Source organism: Notamacropus eugenii, chromosome 3 (genome assembly GCF_028372415.1).
Source record: "Notamacropus eugenii isolate mMacEug1 chromosome 3, mMacEug1.pri_v2, whole genome shotgun sequence".
Taxonomy (NCBI): Eukaryota; Metazoa; Chordata; class Mammalia; order Diprotodontia; family Macropodidae; genus Notamacropus; species Notamacropus eugenii.
The window spans coordinates 485,550,191-485,572,810 of NC_092874.1; the positions used below are offsets into that span (position 1 = coordinate 485,550,191).

A 22,620-nucleotide genomic window follows, 5' to 3' on the forward strand; every position below is an offset into this window, starting at 1 on the left:
AGAGAGAGGAATTATCTGAAGAGCTGGAGGACAGCCTCTGCCAGACCAGGTCAGGACATACAGTGAGATCCAGTGGCTTCAATGCTCTGGCTTCTCTGGGGCTGTTCCTTTAAAAAGGGCATTGGAAGAGCTAGAGTGAAGATGGGGAAGTAACAGGGAAAAGTCGTGTGCTGCTGGGCAGACTTATTTTTAGGCATCTCCGACTTGGAGGTTTCTGGAGTGATTTACTATTTCCTTCTCCAGCTCATTTTACAGATGAGGAAACTGAGGCAAGCAAGGTGAAGGGATTTGTCCAAGGTCACACAGCTAGTGAGTGTCTGAGGCCAGATTTGGACTCAGGAAGTTTTTCTGACATCAGGCCCAACACTCTATCCACTGCAAGCACACCAGCCTGAAACTTGATCAGGAAACTGAAGGAAAAAAATCACAGGGAATCATTTTTCCAGCCCAAGATAGCATAGAGAGACAGAAAAAGAGATCTGGGGATCAGGTCCAGCCAGGAGCATGCCAGCTTCCAGGAACACAAAGGACCAAGGACAGAAGAGATGGCGCAGGAAGAGATCCCTGAGCCTGGTCCCATGTGGCAGCTTACTACCCAGTTCTGAGTCACATTCTCAGGGTGGACTGAGAAAGGGCCAGTGCCTAAGAGTGAGAGACTGAGAGGAATGGTTAGGGGCTCTTGCTGTCTGATCAGCAAGAGCAACTGAGAAGCAAACCACAGCTGCGTGGCTCAGAGCCTAGGAGCAGAGCTTTGCGCTCAGGCTGCTGCCTGCGGTGAAATGACCAAAGGGGAAGCTGCCTATTCTATCATTGGAGCTGGTGGAGTCCAGCGGCAGTCTGCTTAAACTGCCCACCAATAATAAGCTGGCTGATAACGTCTTGCTCAGACCCAAAGCTGGGTCAGGAACTTGCAGAACTCAGACAAAGACTTGACCCTGGATCGTAGCACTTTGGGAGCACTGATGGCTGGGATGTCCCAAGCCGGAGCTGACTCTGAGATCCTGGAAGAACTCAACACTCAACACCACAGGAAAGCAGCAAAAGTATACAGGAGGACAGATGTGCATCCCACTGAAAAGGCCAGCCTGGGGCACGCCAGGCCACTTCCTTCACTCTGTTTTCCATTGATTCCCTTCCACACAAATCTTCTTATTTTTTCTAGCTTTACAAAACAATTCTTTGGCAGTTTGACTGGTACAACAACGAATGAGTAAACTAACAGAGGTATGTGCGAGACAGCAAAGAGTTGTTTCCACAGAGCTGTTAGTCACTGAAGATACTAAAACAAATCAGACAAGCAGGCAAGCAGACTGCAATCAGGAGACAGTTAGTGGCCTTAAGAAAACCACAAAGTTTTTGATAAAGGGGACCAAACCTGAAACCAGCCTAAATGGGTTGGGGTCAGTGACTGGGAGAAAGCTTTTCTTTATTGTGCTTGCTTAATGAACCTCATGCCTATTAACTTCTCGCCCAGAGGGGAGAGCTAGCACAAAATTAGGCACAATCCATATGTTAGGAGATATCAAGGAGATATGTAGTAGGCATGTGAGAAGACAGTGACCTATTGGAGAACAGATCAATCTGTCTCCTGATGGGACGATCTGTCCTGAACTAACAGCACAGACATCTCTCTTCTGTATTCAGTGCTGCGAGAGGTGGAGTCTGCTTCTGGCCAGAAACGATTCCATTCCTCTGAACTCTGCTTGAATAAAATTTTCCTTGATACCTTTCAGTGTCAAGTGTGTTTCTAACAGGTAACACTGACATTTCTACTACACTGATTTTCCCTACCCATAAGGATTATGTCTCTCCAATTGTTTAGATCTGTCTTTAGCTGGGTTCATGCAGTTCCTTTGTGTCTTGGCAGTTAAACTTTGAAGTGTTTCATACTGTCTGCAGTTATTTTAAATGGAATTTCTCTATCTCTGTAGGTTTTGTTGGCAATATATAGAAATGCTGATGATTTGGTAGGGTTTTTTTATATCCTGCAACTTTACTAAAGTTGTTAGTTGTTTAAGAAATGATTATTCCATTTCATTCCTTTCTAAAGGTTTAGGAGCTCTGATGACTAACCACAATTCAAGAAGACTTCTCCAGGCGATAGACTCAGGGAGCAGACTGGGGCATATCAATATCTAGGAACAGACAGACTAGCTCTGGCTACATGTGTTCATAATGGGTTTTGTTTTTCTTGTTTTCTCAGTGGAGTTGGGGAGAGGAGAGGCAGAAAAGATGGGAGGGAGAGAATTCAAATGTAAAAAAATCATTTTTTTAAAAAGAAGGGAATTGGAAGGCACTGGTCATAGCAAATACCAAACTCTCAAATACTCAAATGAATCTGTGTTCTTATCACAGTTCAGAATTTCCCACCAATGATGCAAACTGTAAGCAATCCCTGCCTTCTCCTCCAAGGTGGCTCTTGTCTATGTCCTCTGCCAAGTTTGCGCGAAAGTTCCAATCCATGTGCTTGAAGATCTCCCTCCCTCTCCCTTTATGTTACAAGGGCACTGCTGGAATACTGCCCATCTGTGTTCCTCAACCTTGCCATGGCACTGACCCATTTTGCACAATTCCTTGATGGTGTCTTTTCCTCCCATTTCTCCTTGGTTCCTCACTGGTTCTCCATTGTACCCTGCTTACTCCCACCATGGGCCAGGCCATCCCCCTACCTTGCAGATGAGCTGGTCATAGTAGTCTCCCCACATGTTGCTACATGCCGTGATGTCAATGGTCAACTTCTGGAAGGCATCCAACGTTCCTTGAGAGATGTGAGGAAAGAAAGCAACTCCTTTCCCTTTGGATAAGAGAGTTTCTATAGAGTCTAGGAACAGAACAGTGAAAAGGGAAGATTCAGACTCCTTCCCAGAAAAAACAATCCAGAGTTCCCAGGATGGATCTAAGGCTTAGAGCTGAAAGGAAACTTAGCAGCCACCCAGTCCAGTCTCTGCCTTTTACAGATGACTTGCCTCGGAAGGCATCAGAGAACTAAGACTTCCTTAGGGGATGTCACTGCCATCGCAGCCAGCAGCACATCAGCCTGTCTTGTTCAGACTAGACCTTAGAGCCCTGAAGACAGCCACCATACTTTCCTTAGACAGAAACCACCCTAAGTCAAGTCGGGCTGCACAAGTTTGAAGCCAGTACATTATCCACACGATCAGCCACACAGAACTGACTATTTTCCTGGTGGGATCATCTCTAGCTTATCCGTTTGCTCTCTGTCAAATTTTCTACTGATGGAGCCATATTCTAGAAAAGGTCACTGAAGCCAATGCGTGGGGCTCACTGCCTGGTTAAGTGTTCAGTAGGACCCACACTCGGAGCATGAGAAACCACAGTTTATCCTGCATCTGTCTCCTGTGCTGGCTTATCGGTAGTGGCTGGGTAGGACCCTGGGGAGCTCGGGTTTCACTGATAAGGTGATCCATAACTAGGGAGGGGCACAGAGCCTACTCAACATGGGAGAACTGACACTACTAGTAGAAGGCATCATATTCACACTCAAGGGAGCAAGGAAACAAGCATTTCTTAAGTCCCTATTATGTGTCAAACACTGCACTAAGCACTTTACTCACATTATTTTACTCGATCTTCACAATAATCTTTTGAGGCACATACTATTCTTATCCCTATTGTACAATTGAGGAAACTGAGACAAACAGGATGAAGTGACGAGGCCAGATTTGAACTTAGGTCTTCCTGACTACGGACCCAGTGCTCTATCCACTCTGTCTAGCCCCTTGCAGCCTGATCAGATATCGTTGGGACTGAAATTTAAAAAAATATCTCTGAAATCACCTTTCGTTTCTTCGTTCCTTACAATGGGATTCTTCAAAACAAAACTGATGAGAACAGAAAGAAAAGAATTCTTAGCAGGCAGGTGATAGTGCAGTGGGTAGAGCACTGGGCCTGGGATCAGGAAGACGAGTTCAGATCCAGCCTCAGACACTAGCCATGTGACCCTGGCCATTGTCTGCCTCAATTCCCTCATTTGTAAAGTGAGGATAATAAAAGAGCCTACCTCCCAGTTCCTGTGAGTTCACTGCGAGGATCAAATGAGATAAGACTTGTAAAGCATTTTGCCTACTTAAAACACTACATAAACGCTGTTATTATATTACTGTTAACAACAATAACAACTCATGAGTGTCCTGAGGTTTACAAGGCACTTTCTTTCCATACAACAGTCTTGCAAGGGAGGGAATGTAAATACCATTAGCACCATTTTATAGGTGAGGAAACTGAGTCTCTGAGCAGTGATGGTGGGAAGATAGCCTCGCCTTTTTGGGTCCCAGGAGGGGGGACTTGGGAGCTGCCTCTAGGTTCCCCTCCAGCTCTCAGCTTCCGACCCTGTGAACCCAGGTCTTGTCTACATCCTTTCTGACAGGTCAAGTTCCCAAAGAACTCTTCCCTCCAGTGGACCTACCCTTCCTCCCAACTCCACCAGGAGGCCAGAAGGATGCTGGCTTTCTGATGTCTCAAGGAGAGGAAGGAGCAAAGCTCCATAGCCCTGCCTGTGCCCTCCCAGACAAGACAAATGGCCCCCACCTGAATTGGGGGTATGGGACAAATCCTGGGGCCTGAGGTTGCCCAGTTGGGCAACTGGCTTACTTTCCCCAGCCACTGCTCCCTCCCCACTGTGCCCTATAGTCTCTGCTGTAGTGTCCAGAGACAGGCTGAGATGAAGGAGGCTGGCGCAGTCCCCTTGGGGCAAGGACAAGGTCACTCCTACCTAGAAGCTCCCTCCTGGCAATGTGCTTTGCGATCCTCACTGAATGTTTCATGGCAGGTGGTACATCAGGGCTTAAAAAAGGGAGAAAAGAAAGCATGGTGAAGCCAGCCAACCATGTTCACTGTCCCATGGACAGTTTGGGGGTCACTGATCTTCTCCCAGGAGATTCTGCCCAAGAAGGGTCAGCCAGGATGATTGGGAACAACTGGCCCTCCCTTCCCTTACACATCCATGTTTCCAGGGACCAGAGTTCCCACCTACCTCCACTGGGCTCTGCCTAGAGAAGCTCCCACAATGGGGCAAGAACCTTCTCTCTCTCTCTGGGCCCCTATTTGTGGGCTGACTTCAGAGTTTGGCTGGGCCAGCTGGGGACAGGCCAGTCTCTGCCTGCTTAGTCTCCTTGGCCTGCTTTCCAAACCCATGCCACTGAGGCTCTTTCCATGGGTTCCTATACATTAGTTAACCAGGCTCTGTACCCAGCTCCTGGACACACATAACACCAGGCTGTCCCTAGACCACCACACACTCCCCCCTCTTCCCACCAGTGCAAGGAATGAGGGAGGTGTGGACAATGACCCTTGACCATCTGTATCACCCCCCTACCCCAGCCAGCATGTGAAGCCTATCTACAGGTCTCCTCCCCATCACCTAGGGCAATCTCAACCCAATGACAGTTTGTGATTAAGAGTCATCTTAGAGGCTAAGACCATAGCAAGGGTGCACCCACTCTGAAGGTCACCATCAAACTGTCACCAGGGATTCCTAAAAATCCCAAGAAAACATCCTGGGACAAAATGCTTCTTCCTTCTCAAGACTCACACAATGTTGGAGTCAATCCAGTGACTGTCAAGGAGCACCATGGCATCAGTTAAGACTGGGGAAGTTGGGGAAGCATGACACAACATGGAAAGGTGGAGGAAGACTTACAGCCTTGGTTTTTTGTCCCATACTTCTTCAGTGACCCCAAAATAATCAAATTCCAGGGAAAAGGATGCTTTTATCGCAGAATTGTTGGTTAGGATCAGCTGCCGCTTTAGTACATATTTCAATGGAATGTTCGAGCCAAAGTCCAAGCAGAGATCCTGAGAAGTGCCCGGCTCCTGGTCCTCCCTGAAAATTGCAAGACCACACCATAGGCCATCTGATGGACAATCCCATCTCCTAGGCTCTCCTTTGGACCCCAATGGTGACATTGCAGGAACTCAAACCCAAGACACCCAGAAATAGCAGCAACTCCCCTGAAACCCTGGCCCTGCCCTGAGCCCATCCCCTCCAGCCATTATGCAGTGGCATAACCTCTGGGGGGAAGCAAACTGGCAACAGCCTCTTCAGGTACAGCAGTTCCTACCTCCTCAACTGTCAGAGCTACTGAACACCCAGAAAAAAAGTTCTCGACACCAAAGTCCTCAGCAGTGTCAAAGGGTGAAACAGCAGAAATGGACTGGATGTTCTGCATGTCTACATGTGTGTGATCGATATCACACTGCTTGCCTTCTCAGAAAGTGGGGAAGAGGCAGAGAGAGAAAGAGAGGATTTGGAACTCAGAATTTAAAAAAATACAATGCACTTGGCAGGAACAGATGGATTTTCAAGGGAATTCTACTAAACAATTAAAGAGCAACTGATTCCAATATTAAATAAATAATTTGGAATAATAGGCAAGAAAGCAGTCCTACTAAATTCCTTTTATGAAACAAACATCATGCTGATACCTGAACCAGGAAGAAGAAAAACAAAGAAAATTATAGACCAATTTCACTAATGATATTGAAACAAAAATCCTAAATAAAATAAAATACTGGTTAGGAGAATATAGCGATAAATATAAATCTCCCTTGTAACCAAGTGAGATTTATTGCAGGAGTGGTTCCATATAAGGAAAACTATTAACACCATTGATTGAATCAATAACAAAAACACTAGAAATCATGGGATTATTTAAATAGATGTAGAAAAAGCTTTTGACATCACTCATTCCTATTAAAAACACTTGAAAGCAAAGGGATGAATGGATCTTTCCTTAAAGTGATAAGAAGCATCTCCCTAAAAGCACCAGCAAGCATTATCGGTAAGAGGGATAAGCTGGAAGCCTTCCCCCTAAGATCAGAGGTGAGGCAAAGATGCCCATTGTCACCACTATTCTGTATTGTCCCCAAAATGTTAGTTATAGCAGTAAAAGAAGAAAATGAAATAGGAGGAATCAGAATGGGCAATGAGGTAATACAGTTATTTCTTTTTGCAGTCAATATGATGGCATATTTGGAAAATCATAGAGATTCAATTAAAAAATTAAGTGAAACAATGAATAATTTAGCAAAGTAGCAGAATATGAAATAAATCTACAGAAGTCATCAGTATTCTATATATCACCAACAAAGCAAGAAGAGATAACAGAAGACATTTCACTTAAAATAACTGTATACCTTCCAAGACAAACTCAGAAACTATATAAACATAATTATAAAACTCTTTTTATACAAATAAAACAAGATTTAAATAACTGGAAAAAATGAATTTTGTTATTTTTTCTAGTTCAATAAAACAAAATTCATTCAAAAGAGCAAAAGGTCAAATATACCAAAGGTATTAATGGAAACAAATGTTAAGTAAGGAGGTCTTGCAGTGCCAGATCTTAAACCATAGTATAAGGTGGTAATTTATCAGAACTATTTAGTACTGGCAAAGAAACAGAAAGGAGGATCAGTGGAATAGAATAGGTCTACAATACATATACAATACATACATTATTACAGTAAGCTTGTTTTTCAGAAATGCAAAGATCTAAGCTTTTGGGGTAAGAACTCACTATTTGGTAAAAAAAAAAAAATGCTGGGAAAACTGGAAAGCAGTTTGGCAGAAACTAGATATAGACCAATATCTCACACCATTTCCTAAGATAAGGTCAAAGTGGAAACATGGCTTAGACATAAAAGGCAATGTCATAAGTAAGTTAGAAGAACATGGAACACATTCTCTATCAGACTTATGGACAGGAGAAGAATTTATGAATAAACAAAAGATAGAGAGCATTGTGGAATGTGAAATGAATAATTTTGATTACATTAAAGTAAAAAGTTTTTATACAAATAAAACCAATGTAGCCAAGATTAGAAGGAAAACAGAAAATTGGGTGAAATGTTTTATACATGGTTTCATATCTCAAATATATGGAGAATTGAGTCAAATTTATAAGAATATGAGTCATTCCTCAATTAATAAATGGTAAAAAGAATAGGCAGTTTTTGGAAGAAGAAATCAAGGCTGCATAGAGTCATATGAAAGAATGCTCTAAATTATTATTGATTAAAGAACTGCAAATTAAAACAACTCTGAGGTACCATCTCACACCTATCAGATTGGTTAAAATGATAGAAGAGGAAAATGACAAATGCTGGAGGGTCTGTGGAAAAATTGGGACACTAATACACTGTTGGTGAACTGTGAACTGATCCAATCATTCTGGAGAGTAATCTGGAATTAAGTCCCCCAAATTATAAAACTGCAATACCACTATTAGGTCTGTTACCCAAGGTGATCAGGGTAAAAGGAAAAGAGCCTACGTGTTCTAAATTGTCTATAGCAGGTCTCTCTGTGGTGGCAAAGAGTTGGAAATCAAGGGCATGCCTGTCAGTTGGGAAAGGGCTGAACAAGTATGGTATGTGAACACGACTAGCAGGTCAAGGTCAGAAGAACATAGAAAGACTGAACATAGAAAGCGACAAGCGAAATGAACGGAAGCAAGACAACACTGTAGACGGTGACGGCCACGTTGTCTGAAGAGTAACAGGGAACGCCTAAGCTATTCTGAGTAACGTCAACTACAGAGAAAGAGCGGATACATGGAAGAGATGCAAGGCTCCCCATATGTCTCTGCATCAAAGCTTGGCCTTCCTAATGCAGGGTTGGGAAGGAGGGAGACAACTTGGAACTCAAAGTGAAACAACAAAAAAATTAAAATGAATGTAAAAATAAAAATTAAAAAAAATGTCCTCAGAGGAAGGAAGAAATCAAAACTTGTGGCATGGGAGTACATGGGAGTGATATTAACTTGTAAAAGAAGGTGAAATTAAAACTTAAAAAAAAGAAATGTGACTGGGAAATAAATAATGAAACAAATAAAGATGTACTAAAAAGAGAAAAGAAGGGATCTGCTTTGCTGCTAATGGCTCCCAGGGTCCTCTCCATCTGTCCCACTGCTGGGCCATCTTCTATGTGATGGTTTCCCCACAGAACATGAGCTTGAGAACAGGACTTCTCTTTTCCTTCTGTATGCCCTGACCTCGGCAAAGTGTTAGCATGGAGTGAGTGATTAATAAATGTGTTTGTTGATTTGAATAGAAATATCCTCCCATCTCTCTGCCCTAAGTGTGGGTGCTATTCAAGGCTGTCCTGGGCCCTCTACACTCATCAGCATCCATGGTCCAATGGTTGTCTCCATGTAGATGACATCAGATCTACCTCTTCAATCCTTGTCTCTCTCCCACCCATCCCACATTGTGAACTCTCTGCTAGAAATCACCTGATGTCTGACTGGGAGCTTGAGCTCTGAGTGTCCACAACAGGACCCATCGCCATTCCCCATAAATCTGCCTTTCCTCCAACCTGCCCAGTCCTTTTGGAGGGCACCACCATCCTCCTGGTCACCCAGGACTTGCCCAAGTCCCTTCAGCCATTAAACTGCAGGGTGAGGTGTTGAGCCGCATATCCCACACAAGGCTGGCCATCCCCTTAGGGGCCTGGCTTACCTGCTTTTTTTATCAGTCTTGGGTATTGAGAAGGTCACATCCAGCCCTTTGGCCTTCCCTGAAATGCCCAGAACAAGAGATTTCTTCATCCCTTCTATCTGACATGGAAGGGCAAGGTCTGTCAGTTCATCCTAAAAGCAAAACAAAGTTCTACCTTCTTGTTAACCAAGCCAAGACCCAGAACCAGGTTGGGAAATGTGTGAGGGGTCATCAGGAAAAGAGAACTCCCCTGCTTCTTGGGTCAAGGGGTATTGTTCCTACAATGACTGGTGGACTATCCATGTCTAAGGATACAGAACAAAGAAAGTGTAAATGATCCATGCCTATGTTCTGAATTTCATGATGCCCTCTCTGACAACTTGGCAAGGTGTCACCACCCCCTCAGGCAGCCCAGGATCTCTTTCTGCTGAGTCAGAGCCAGACCACTCACCATGGAAGAGTTCCATGGGATTTCACCATGGGAAGCCATGAGGCCCTTGGGACTGATCGAGGTAAGATTCCCAGGTGGAGAAGGGGAGAGGCCAACAGGGTCACCCTGGATGGTGGAGGGGAGAGGACTAGGGGCCTCAGTGCCCATTCTCAGATGTAAAAATAAAAACTGTGGAAATGAGTTTTCCTTTATTGGATCCACAGACACAAAAACATTTAAGCCCTATTGTGATAGGTAAACTTGAGAACCCTTTGACACAGAAGACTTAGAGACTTCTCCCTCCCTGGCATCAAAATGTGGATTTTAGTTTTGGGGGGAAAAATTCAAAAAACCAAGTGTATTCTAACCTAATTTCAAAACCTCTTGACCTGAAATGAGGTGAGGTGATATGGAGTAGCCTGCTCAAGCTCATGCCTGAGAGAGGAGAACATGGCTCTGCACCACTCCAGGATGGACGCTGGGGCCAGAGGGCCAACTGGGGCCATTGGAGATGAGGAATGGGGCCCTTGTCCATGGCTGCAGAGAATCCCAGGTCTCCCTGCTCTCTGAAGCCCCTCTCCCCCATCCCCAGGGACATCCTAGGGCAACGCTTACCATAGTGAAAGTCGTGAAGTGCAGCAAGAGCTGCTTTTCTTCGTTGGGTCCCAATAGGCCATTTCTGGGGCAGACATCCACTAGGCAGAGGCTGGAATGAGTCCCCAGAAGCTGCCAATACAGAGAAATTCCTTTCTAAGCTGTCCAGACATTGCCAAATGAGTCTCAGAGATTCCAAAAGCTCAGCCAGTCTCACCTTGGCCCAAGAAAGGCAAGACACCCACAGGACTATGCTGTGATGCCCTGGTGGCTTGGTCATTTCCCCCCAGGAGACCCTCTCATCTTTGGATACCAAAAGGGAACCACTAAGGCAGGGCTACTGGGCACCAGACTGCCTCCATTTCTGGCTTTCAGACAGAACCACCCCAGTAGGACTGGGGACCTCGGAAGAGGTCATCTGGGTGAACTGGAAGGGCAGTGCCTCAGGTGCCCACAAAACCAGGTCTATCAGAGAGCCCCAGCACTGGAGTCAGGAGGACCTGAGTTCAGAGTCAACCTCGGACACTCACTGGCTGTGTGACTTTGGATGAGTCACTTCACCTCTGTGCCTCAGTTTCCTCCTCTGTAATTACAGTGTCTACTTCCTAGGGTGATTGTGAGGCTCTAATGAAATAACATTTGTGAAGCACTCGCTTTTATCAGCTCTCCTGAGAGGAGAGAAGGAGCGCATTCAAGAGATGCTGCCGAGGTTCTGGCGCCACACTGGCCCGTACATTTCACGGGCCCCCAGGTGAAATGTAAAGATGGTCTGTGAGATCATGGAAGCTGACAGTGAGGAGTCCAAGACAACTCCTGGGCTGGCAGCCTTGGGGAGAGGGACCAGGGGGCACCCTTTCAGTAACAGAAAAGTGGGGGAAGGGCTTGGGGGAAAGAAAACAAGGCCCATTTTGGACGCCTTGGGCTGAAGGCATCGACTGGACATCCCCTTTGGGACATCTGAAAGGCTTCCTGCTGGGGGCACTCCACTATGAGATGGGGGCCCCCAGGTGAAATGTAAAGACTGCAAAAGTCTGTAAAAGGAGGGGTTGGCCTCCCTCTCTCTAGGGGCCTTACAGTCTGACGGCCTTGTGCCCAGTGCTCCAGACCCATGGAGCTGCTCGTCTTCCTCCACTTCACCCAGGCCAGCCAGGGTGCTTTCTCTGAGCCCTGGGTAGAGAAGGAGTCTCTTACCTTCCCCCACAGGAACTTGGTGGGTAGGAGTGTCCCGTTAAAGAGTGTGACAGTGGCCTCAGTGGGAATACCAAAGTACATGTCGCTGAGCACAAGCTGGCTGGACATCAGGTAGACATAAGGCTTCTGCACTTCTCCATAGACAGGCAGGTAACTGGAGGCAAAGGGGGTGCAGGATGAGACAGGTCAGGATGCCTAGGCTAGACCTGGAGGGCTCAGGGCTGGGCCTCTCCTGAGATTCTTCCCCAGTTCTGTTGAATGTGTGTGTCTCCCTCCTTCCCTCCCATCAAGTTTGTCACTCAGAATTACAGTTACACACCAGGCCCATCAGTGATGGGGTGACTTTTCCAGGACAGTAAGGCCTAGGTCCAATTCCAGGCTTCATCTGTGAGGCCTTTTCTGAGCCCAGGGAACCACCTCCCACAAGCTTCTCTGCATGGCAACATTGCCAGGTCCACCTGGCACCAGGTTGCTGCCTTCTTCCAGCATTCCCTTAGGATAGTAGTGTCCCTTGAGATCCCGAGGGAGCTCGGTGCAACCCTAGGCACCCAGAGGCCTCAGTACCAGAGGTATTGGGCAGTGCTGTCAAGGCAGGAAATGCCTCTGCTGTTCATGATGCCTTGGGAGCAGATTGATCAAAAGAAACCACACCCAAGTATTTGGGACCATTCTCCCACTGTAGGAATTTCCTCCTACAGTAATGACAATTCTTCATTGAGATGCCTAAGGGACATGTGGAGGAAGACAGCTGGAGATGTGCAGCTCATACTTGGGAGGCTGATGAGGGCTCTAGGCACAGATCCAGGAACCACAGGCATAAAGATGGTCTGTGAGATCATGGAAGCTGATAAGAGGATGTGGAAGGCAAGGAAGGGAGGCAGAGAGAGATAGAAGACAGGAAGGATGGAGAGAAATAAGGTGGAAAAGAGACAGACAGAGATGGGAGAGAGAAAAAGGAAGGGGGTGAGGGAGAGAGGAAGAGAGAGGCAGAGAGTTAGAGGGAGAAAAGGGGGAGAAGAGGGAGATGGAAAGAGAGACACGAAGAGATGGAGACAGAAGGACAAGTGAGAGAGATCACCCATATGGATAGAGAGTCTCAGGAAAGAGCCCTTGGGATACCCACAGGCAGGGAGAGTCTAGTCTGGCGAGAGTCAAACCCAGGGAGGAGAATGGATCCTGAGAGAAGGGGTGGTCAGCAGGGTCAACAGCTGCAAAGAGACCAAGAGGAATGAGGAGGGTAAGAGACCATTCGTTGGGTTTAACCATGAAGAGATCACTGAAGTAGATCAGAGGGAGACGTGTGGAGCTCACCCTTCAGAACAGCAATAGAAGTGTCTGATAAATACAAAGATCCCACTACCAACCACAGTGAAGACTCACTGTTGGGCAAAAACCTCTGGGAAAAACAGAAAACCATCTGGCATAAACCTAGTTTACATCAGCATCTCCCACTGTATATCGAGAGAAGGTTCAAATGGATCCATGGCTTAGATATAAACAGTTTTCATCTTAACCAAACTAGAGGAATGGTAAAGAAATGTTCTTTCAGATCAGTGACACTTCATGACTAAACAGAGGCTAGAGAGGATCTGAGGGGGAAAAAAGAACAATTTCAATTGCATAGAATTTCAAAGTTTTTGCACAGACAAAATCAATGCAGCTAAAGTTAGAAAGGAAATCGTTAACTGGGGAAAATATTTGAAGCAAGTTTCTTTGATAAAGGTCTCATTTCTAAGATGTATAATTGGTTTAAAATTATAAGAATAAGAACCATTCCCCTGATACATGGTCTAAGGATACGAACAGGAAGTTTTCAAAGGAATAAATCTAAGCTATCAACAGTCATAAGAAAATATGCTCCAAATCACTAATAATTAGAGAAATGTAAATTTAAATAGTTCTGAGGTTATACCTCATGCTCACAAGTTTAGAAAAGGTGACAAAAAAGGACAATAACAAATGTTGGAGGGGCTGCAGGGAAAGAGTCACCCTAATGCACTCTTGGTTAAGCAATAAATGGCTCAATCATTCCGGAAAGCAATTTGCTCCAAGTCACTAAACTCTGCATACTCTTACCCAGCCACACCACTGCTATTCCTATATACTCCAGGAGATCAAAAAAATGGGAAAGGAGCCCTCTGTAGTAGCCAAGACTAGGTGGGAAAGGCTGGAAATTCACATCCCATAATTTGATCAGCTGTAAGGAATGCTAAAAAGGGATGGTTTTCAATAAATCTAAGGAGACTTACATCAACTGATGCAGAAGGAAGAACGTATTGTGTACACATTGTATAGTGAGTACAGTATTGTAAAGAAACTCAGCTTTGAAGACTTGAGAGCACTCAGTGAGCAACCCTGCCCCCAGAGGACCTGTGATGAAGCACACCGCCTACCTCCAAAGAGGGGAAAGCATGAAGATTAGAGTGAGACATACTCTTTTGGATAAGGCTAATGAGAGAATTAATTTTTCTTGACTATGTATGTTTGTTACATATGTTTTGTTTTTGTTTTTTTTCCCAGTGGGAAACAGGAGTTGGAAGGGAGAGAAGCAGGATAGGGACTGGCTAAAACAAAAAAAGAAAAGACGAAGGGAAGAAAGTGGGGCCACTGAGGCATTCTGAACATGTCCAAAGGACAGCTTTGAGAGTCCTCTGTGGAACTGCACGCAGCAGAGATGTGTCCATTACAATTCTCTTTTTTCTGCTCTGCTGTCTACATGGAAGTGCTAGTTTGGGCTGGTGTTTGTTAAGTTCAGAGCACAAAAATAACTTAAGAAAGAGATTATCTGGAAAGCAGATGAAGTTGCCTATGAAATGAAAGAAGAATTTAGTGAGCCATCTGCCTCTAGTGGTGGAGATGGAAGTCAGACAGCATTGAGGGGCATCTGAGGAAGGGGAGGCAGCCAGTGTAGACAATCTTTGTCTTTTTTTAATTCAGTATTTTATTTATCCCCAATCACATATAAAATCCTTTTTTTTTTTCTTTAACGTGTGCACTTTTATTTGAACTGGTCTTAAGTCAGTGTACAGGTAAAGCTCCTCCCCTCCCCCAAGTACTGGCACCAATCTCATAATACTCGCAGGGAGACTGTGAAGTCTTGTCTTCATTCACATCTATGTTGGGGGCAGGGAGGGAATTTAGGGGGCCATTCAATATGGCTGACAATTTAAAAAAAAAAAGGAACAAGTATTAAGGCGGAAGATACAAAAAGTTTTTTTAAAGGATTACATTAATTTACATGTAAAGCAATAGTAGTACCTCCCCCCTCCCCCCTCCCCATCTGGATTTGTTACTCAGCTCATGACAGAGCTAATTTCTCTGTAACAATGCATTGTACAATATTTGGAATGACTATTAAAAAAAAAACACAAATGTGCAATCAAGAGTCCTGAAGACGCACTGTAGAACTTTGGGGATGTTTGCCTCCAACGTACTTAGACTGCTCATCACCTTCACCGTTCCAGTTTTTAAATCCTGAGTCAAGCGCCAAAACAAAACAAAACAAAACAAAACAAACAAATAAAGCCATGCCAATCTCATCTCTTTTTTTGGGCAATTATCATGTCACACCCTTTTGACAAAAAAAAAAAATCAAAAAAAATCAAAAAACACACAGTCCATTTAGAAGCATTTGCGGGGGACAATGGAGGGCCCAGATTCATCATATTCCTGTTTGCTGATCCACATCTGCTGGAAGGTGGAAAGAGACGCCAGGATGGAGCCTCCAATCCAGACAGAATATTTGCGCTCAGGTGGGGCAATGATCTTGATTTTCATTGTGCTGGGAGCTAGGGCTGTAATCTCCTTCTGCATCCTGTCGGCAATGCCTGGGTACATGGTGGTACCACCAGACAATACGGTATTGGCATACAAATCCTTACGGATGTCAACATCACACTTCATGATAGAGTTGAAGGTAGTTTCGTGGATTCCACAGGATTCCATACCTAAGAAAGATGGCTGGAAAAGAGCTTCTGGGCACCGGAACCTCTCGTTGCCAATGGTGATAACCTGACCATCAGGGAGCTCGTAGCTCTTTTCCAGAGAGGAGCTAGATGCAGCAGTAGCCATCTCCTGCTCAAAGTCTAGGGCGACGTAACACAGCTTCTCCTTGATGTCACGCACGATTTCCCTCTCAGCTGTGGTAGTGAAACTGTACCCTCTCTCGGTCAGGATCTTCATGAGGTAGTCCGTCAGATCACGGCCAGCCAGATCCAGATGGAGGATGGCATGGGAAAGGGCATAACCTTCATAGATGGGCACAGTGTGGGTCACACCATCACCGGAGTCCATCACAATACCAGTGGTACGACCAGAGGCATACAGGGACAGAACAGCCTGGATGGCAATGTACATGGCTGGGGTGTTGAAGGTCTCACACATAATCTGAGTCTCTCTCTGTTGGCTTTGGGGTTCAGGGGGGCTTCTGTGAGCAGCACAGGGTGCTCCTCAGGGGCCATACAGAGCTCATTGTAGAAAGTGTGATGCCAGATCTTCTCCATGTCATCCCAGTTGGTGACAATACCATGTTCGATGGGGTACTTCAGGGTCAGAATACCTCTCTTGCTCTGAGCCTCATCCCCCACGTAGCTGTCTTTCTGGCCCATACCCACCATCACACCCTGATGTCTGGGGCGCCCAACAATGGAGGGGAAGACGGCCCGAGGGGCATCGTCTCCGGCAAAGCCAGCTTTGCACATGCCAGAGCCATTGTCAACAACGAGAGCAGCAATGTCATCATCCATGGCGAACTTGGAAGTGGCAAGTTTAAACCATTAAGAGAGAGAGGAGGTGGTGGCGCACCTGGAGGCAGGGGAGGGCGAGTGCACGCTGGGTGGGAGAGCTCACAGCTACTAAAATCCTTTTTGACATCTATTATTAAAACTCTTCAGTTCCAAATTCTCTTCCTTCCTTCCTCCCCCCCCTTCACTGAGAAGTCAAGCAAGTCAATATAGGTCATACATGTAGAGAGACAACTTTTTTCTACGAGTCTGGTGTAAAGGAGGGAAGACTACAGATTGATAACTCGGGGTGGAGTTGATTCAGTAAAGTTTTTTTAAAAGAATAAAAGTCAGGCAGGTTTAAAGGCAGTAGGCACAAAGCTGGTAGAGAATTAGGGGGACTGTGATCACTGAAGAGGTGAGCAAGGGTCCGAGGGCAAGGGAAGAGTTTGATTCGGGAAGGAGATGGGCCACCAGATGCTGTGAGGGAGCAGGGGCTGGGGGAGGAAGAGCCCAGCTGTACAACTGCTTTGTCTCAGTATAGGTCCGCAAAAGACCTCTACTAAGGGGGAGGGAGAGGGCCAGTTTGGGGTGGAGCTGGAAGGCCCAAGGGGCACTGAGTCCAGGTAGAGAAGGCAGTGAGCTGAGACACATTTCATGTTCTCCTCCCCACCAAAACCTTGGATAGATGTTGGGACTGGAAGCTCAATTCCGTGTGGACAGTCTCGGGCAGGTAAAAGTGGGACTTCTAAATCTTAGAGTCTTACGAGGCCCTCCATGAACAGCGGGGGTTCGAGAAGGTCAGACCGAGCTAGCTCGGCTAGCTCGGGTATTTCCGCCTCTCCCCCCGGAGATACGTGATGGGTGGAGTCTCCCTGCCCTCGAGGTCGTCCCGGATTGGAGCACACCTAGTTACCTAACAGCATGGTATTGAGATGCAAACTGTGTGGCTGAAGATTAAGTAGGATTGAGGAAGCCTAAAAGCTCTTAGCACGTGTGGAGCCAAAGAGAAAAGTAGGGCTCCGCTTCTTTTCTTTTCTCTCTCCCCTCCCCCTCTCTCCCAGCTTGTACTTCTACTTCCAATCCCTTAAGCTTAGCCTCCTTAGGAAATCTCCCCCTCTTCCTCCTAAGAAAGAAGACTCCCCTGCACTTGTAACCGAAACCCTGTAATAAAGCTCGACCCCTGTTTGACTCTGGAACGTCCTTTCTCTCATACGTGCATCCGGCGTGGCCAGCCGAAGACCTCGGGAGGTGAGGTAAGGAAGACTCGGGTAGCCCAATACAGGCCTCTAGGCTTGGCAGATAGACCTTCCTATACAGGAGGGACTTGGAACGTCAGTCAAATGCACCAATGGATGGACTCTTGTCTCAACCACGGTTGAGGTAGTTAGGTAGGTCGTGGGGCCTTTTTAGGAACATTCGAATCACCTTGTGTACACCTTGGGTGTATTCCCAGAAACAATAGAGCCCAAGCTCAGGAGCTGTCCAAAAGAACCCGTGACCACTTGGCCTGCCCCCAGAAAGGAACAATGCCTTGAAGAGAAGACTTGTTGGTGCTGAGGTAGACAGATGGACAGAGAGACGTTTGTATAGCTTTGTGTGTGTTGTGCTGCCCCGCTCCCATTAGACTGGGAGATCCCACATGGCAGGGACTGCTTCTTGTCTCTTTTTGTGTCCTCATTGCTTAGCACAGAGCTGGCACATAGTAGGGGCTTAATCAATGTACACTGATGGATTACTGACAGATGGAGGCCCTACCTGGGTTCTCCATTTTCCACAAGCAGCTCCAGGACAGTCTGGAGGCTCTGGCAGCATTTAGCTTCAAAGGTGACAATCACTCGGAACTGCCCCAGAGGAGGAACATGGCCCCGGGGGGGTGCAATGATGAAGGGAGAAACCTGGGGAGGAAGAGGAAGGGGGATGGACTCAGAAACCTCCATCCAGGCTGGGCCGGTCATCAGACTCAGATGGAAATGGAGGCCAGGGCATTGGGGCTGCACTGCATTTGTGTCTGTATTGGTAAATGTTTCCCAATTCCATTTGCATCTGGTTCAGGACATGCATTGTCACTGCCCTGCCCAATCTGAGGAGGAGGAAGAGGAGGAAGGAAGAGACACATTAGGATTGGAGGAGGAGAGGAGAGGCTTGAGCTCATGGACACAGATACCTCAGGGAGCAGGGAGCCTGGATGGTAAAGGGAGACATACATCAAGTGAAAGTATGACCTTCTGGGAGCAGGGCAGCAGGCATGCCCATCTTAGCCTTCTCTGGAGAGGGACTCTCAGTTCTGGGCACCACAGTGGCAGGAGAGGGTCCCAAGAAGGCACCTGGAGTCTGTGGCATCTGAGGATCAGAGGAAGGATCTAGGCGCGTTGGGCCTGGGGACATCCCTTCAGATGCTGGCACTCCAAGCTTCAGTGACACAAGTCACTATGAGGCCTGGAGCCCAGTGATTGTGAGAATGTCCAGGGCATCAGCAGAAACACAAGAATGAGAGAGAAGACCTGGTTTGAGGGGGGGGAGCTCCATTCTGGAGGTGCTGGGGGTCTCGAGTCAGTATTTTCTCAATAAGGATGGAAACAAGAAGGGCTGGGGAGCTCAGGCTGGGGAGGAGAATCCCATGGAGATGGAAGAACCACTGACCACATCACCATACTCAGAGGCCATGTGTGGCTTCTCGACCCGCATGCCAAGACTGCCTAGGCACAGGGACTGCAGGAGCTTACTTTTTCTTTCCTTTCCTCAAGGCATGCTGGGCTCTCTTGCATCTTCCAATTTGCTGGAAGCTGGCTCGTGTTCTGAATGTTTATAAAGCCGACTGCTTTCTTCCCCAATCGAACCAAACCAAAGCTCAGGGCTGAGACATCGATGCTAAGTGTTGGTCCCTAAGGCACCAAAAAAGACCCTTCACACATCATTCTTGCCACTCTTTTTCGAAATTCTCAATAGCATTTACTGCCTTCTCGAGGTAGTGCCCTTCACCCTAATCCTGGGCCTTCCAGACCCCACTGAGGGGCAATACCACAGGGATAAGACGGGAATTACAAACTCCAGTACTCCCAGCAAGAGGAATGACCACGCCCTGCCCTGTTGCTCCACCTGAAGAGCCCTGGCATTGGCATTAGAAAATCCTGAGGCCTCTGGGCTTGCTCTCTGACCCACTGCTGCATCCCTAGGGCTTCTGGGCTTTCCCATGGGCATGCAGCCCATGCAGCTCAATTTTATTCCATGCAACATCTCCCCCAAATAGAATGTGAGCCCCTTGAGAGCAGGTCTGGGCACACATTAAGTACTCAGGGAATGTTTCTTTGTTTACTCATCCATCCAGTTCTGTCCCTCTGTCCCTCCATTTGTAGAACCCGCTCTGAAAGTCCAAGGTTTTTCCATGGAAGCAGACAACAGGCTTCCTTCCTTGGCAGGGACTTGCGCACGTCCTCACCTTGAAGGTGGCCTCGATGTGCAGCACCACAGGCACGGGGGAGCGGGCAATCTTACAGTGCAGCTCCTGGCTGGTCACTCCAGGAACACCTCCGGTGAAGTTCAGTTCAAATTCGCCCTTTTCATTGGGTTCTAGGAAAGGAAAAGACCGCGAGGTCACAGATTCGAGGGACCAGAGGGGAGCCCCAAGAGTCATGTGGACTAACTGGAGGCCACGATGAGCCCACCTTGAGGACTGCTCCAGGCTCTGCCACAGGCTCTGAAGCCCGCCTCCAACCCCAAGAGCCTCGAAGGTGACCACACCTTCTGCCTGTGCCCATTTCCCTCCTATAGTCCTGATCACACAGTGAGGCCCCCCTCATCCTTCTCCAAACCTCAGGCCTCTGCCAGTCAGCAAGCTCTCTGTCTGCTTCCCCCTTCTCCTCTGTCTTTCTCTGTGCCCCTTCCCTTCTCTCTCTCCTCCCTCTCCCTCTCCCTCTCTCTCTCTCTTTCTCCCTCTTCTCGTTTTCAGAGCCAAGCTCCTTCCTCTTCCTTACCCCTCACCCCACTCCCTTACAATCAGGCTTCTCTCCATATACCTCTTACCCAGTTTAAGACGGTCAACTTTCATTGTGAAAGTCCCCCACCCCCGGCATCTCTGGTTCTCTTCCTTCTCTGAGCACTCCTGAGCCCCACCAGGTCACTATTCATGGCCTCCCCCAAGGCTCACTGCTCAGCCCTCTCTTCTTTCTAGTCTCCACTCCCACTCCATCACACCCCCATTCCAATGGGTGGATGGTCCCCATCTCTTTCTGATGCTCCCCATGCTCCCTTCTTTCTCCATGGGGAGGTGCCCCCTGCTCTGCCAGGCCTGCCCTTTAGGTGTCCAGTCCTGTGATTCTGCTTCCAGAACATCTCTTGTATCCATCTCTCTCCATCGGCATTGACTTATAAAGAGTCTCCTACAGAGCTGTCAAATTGATATTTGTCTGCCTCTGATTGGAGGGCTCCTTCCAGATCCCCATGGAAGGAGGGGGCCCAGGGCAGCTGCAGGTCTTTCTCAGAGCCTGGCACTGGGTACCCTTCCCTCGCCCAATTTCAGTTTCTATCTTTTCCCCCTTTAGACTGGGAGCCCCTTGAGGACACGCACTGTCTTTTGCTGCTTCTTTATATCCCCAGGGCTTAGCACTGTGCCCAGAACACAGTAGGTGCTTAATAAATGCTCAGACTAAACTGGCTTGGTGGTTGTTCCCATATTTGACACTCTCTTTCTCCCTTGGCACCTTGGTACCCTAGACCAGGAAGGCTTTCTTTACACACCTTGGTGTGGGGAACTCATGGCTTCTCTTAAGGTTCAGCTCAAGAGACATTTCCTCCTAAGGGCTCCTCTACTCAAGCCCCAGACCCTACTCCTCACTCCATAATCACCGTACAATCTGCAGGAGAATCCCTGAAGTCAGGGACCATCCCATGTCTGTATTCGTATCCCCAGCTCCAGCACAATGCCTGTCTGCTACGTGCCGTGGGTTTAATAAATGCTTCGTGATTGAATAGTGTTCTTTCCCACTTCAAATTTCCATGTATTTCCTTATCTATGTACCCAGCACATCCCCCAAGAGAATCTCAGTTCCTTGAGGGTGGGAGGGGGGCTTTCCTTTGTGGCTCCTTCTCCAGTGTCCAGCACTCAGGGCCTCCCACATACATGGGGATGCAACGACTTGCCTAATTCCTCATCGCCATTATGTTTGGGCACAGCACAGCTGCCACAAAACCACACTACCTATGACCCCAGTGTACGGCTCCACTTCAACGATGTGGCAGTCACTGATTTTCCCCCATGTGTACTGGATGGCAGATTTGCTGTTGTTCCACATCTAAGAGACAAGAAAAATGTAAGTTTGGCTTGGGAAAGTTCATTCTGGTCTTAGTGCAGGATCCCAGCCTCCAGGGAACCATGGGCTTCCCAAACCCAAGTCCTCTGAGTCTCCTTGGAGCCATCCTCCAGAGGGGTTGGGACAGACTCTCTCTTGGGATGGCCCCAAAGTCAGCTTCATTGTGAAACCAAAGATCCAAAGGGCAGTGGTGAGAGCTGGTGCTCCCATGACATCAGAAGTTGACCCTGGGAGGGCAGTGAGAGCTAGGGTCTGGCCCCCTAGAACCCAAGACCTTGGATGGCTTTGGGGTAAAGGGAGGCCCTCAGGAGGAGCTGGAGGGGAGGCACCATGCCACCCACCTTGAAGTCTTTCTTTACATTCACTCCGATATAGTTTTCTCCTGGAATGATAATGGCGTATGGTTCTAGGAGAATCTGGAAGGGTTCCACAGAACCTTTCACCTCGATTTCCAGGGCGATGACATCATCCACAGTATGCGGTAATTCACACATATTCTCATTTTCTAGACTGTAAAAACAGGCCCAGCCTGTGAACCACGTGCCCAGAGAGGACTTTCACAGAGACTCCTGATCTGGATGCCACTTCTACCTGTTATTTAGTGTTAAAAGTCTCTCTTGATCCCACTGCTACATGTGTAGAGGACAAAGAGAAAGCTCCCCTAGACCCTATGAGGACCAGAAAAACTCTGTCTGTGGCAGCAAAGAACTGCAAACAAAAGTAGTACCTGTCGACTGAGAAGAGATCCTCAGATAACGGCAGAAGAACTGAATGGAACAGCCTATGAAAACTTCTGAGAAGTGTGGGGACCAACGGGAAACAAGCAGACCAGGGAAACATGACCCAATGTAACTGAAAATCAAAACAGCCAAAAGGGAACTGAACCTGGCAGAATTCTCAGAACTAAGGCTCTCTCCAA

The 22,620-nt window shown here is 47.2% G+C and overlaps 1 protein-coding gene and 1 pseudogene across 9 annotated transcripts in view; both read right to left on the bottom strand.

Moving 5' to 3' along the window:
- The window catches only part of DLEC1 (DLEC1 cilia and flagella associated protein), an 89,847-nt gene that overhangs the window by 22,960 nt on the left and 44,267 nt on the right, over positions 1-22,620 (bottom strand). For all 9 annotated transcript variants that reach the window (XR_011964848.1, XM_072599155.1, XM_072599160.1 and 6 more), the window contains 11 exons: positions 22,043-22,211; positions 21,590-21,683; positions 19,832-19,962; positions 19,119-19,277; positions 18,151-18,290; positions 11,672-11,825; positions 10,502-10,612; positions 9,478-9,608; positions 5,660-5,842; positions 4,733-4,803; positions 2,670-2,821 (listed from right to left, as the gene is read on the bottom strand). Coding sequence is in view for 8 of the 9 variants with exons in the window: in XM_072599155.1 (XP_072455256.1) it covers positions 2,670-2,821; positions 4,733-4,803; positions 5,660-5,842; positions 9,478-9,608; positions 10,502-10,612; positions 11,672-11,825; positions 18,151-18,290; positions 19,119-19,277; positions 19,832-19,962; positions 21,590-21,683; positions 22,043-22,211 (1,495 nt within the window). In the remaining variant the exon portion in view is untranslated. The remainder of the gene's footprint in view (positions 1-2,669; positions 2,822-4,732; positions 4,804-5,659; positions 5,843-9,477; positions 9,609-10,501; positions 10,613-11,671; positions 11,826-18,150; positions 18,291-19,118; positions 19,278-19,831; positions 19,963-21,589; positions 21,684-22,042; positions 22,212-22,620) is intronic.
- Positions 14,745-16,464, bottom strand: LOC140497803 (actin, cytoplasmic 1 pseudogene; annotated as a pseudogene).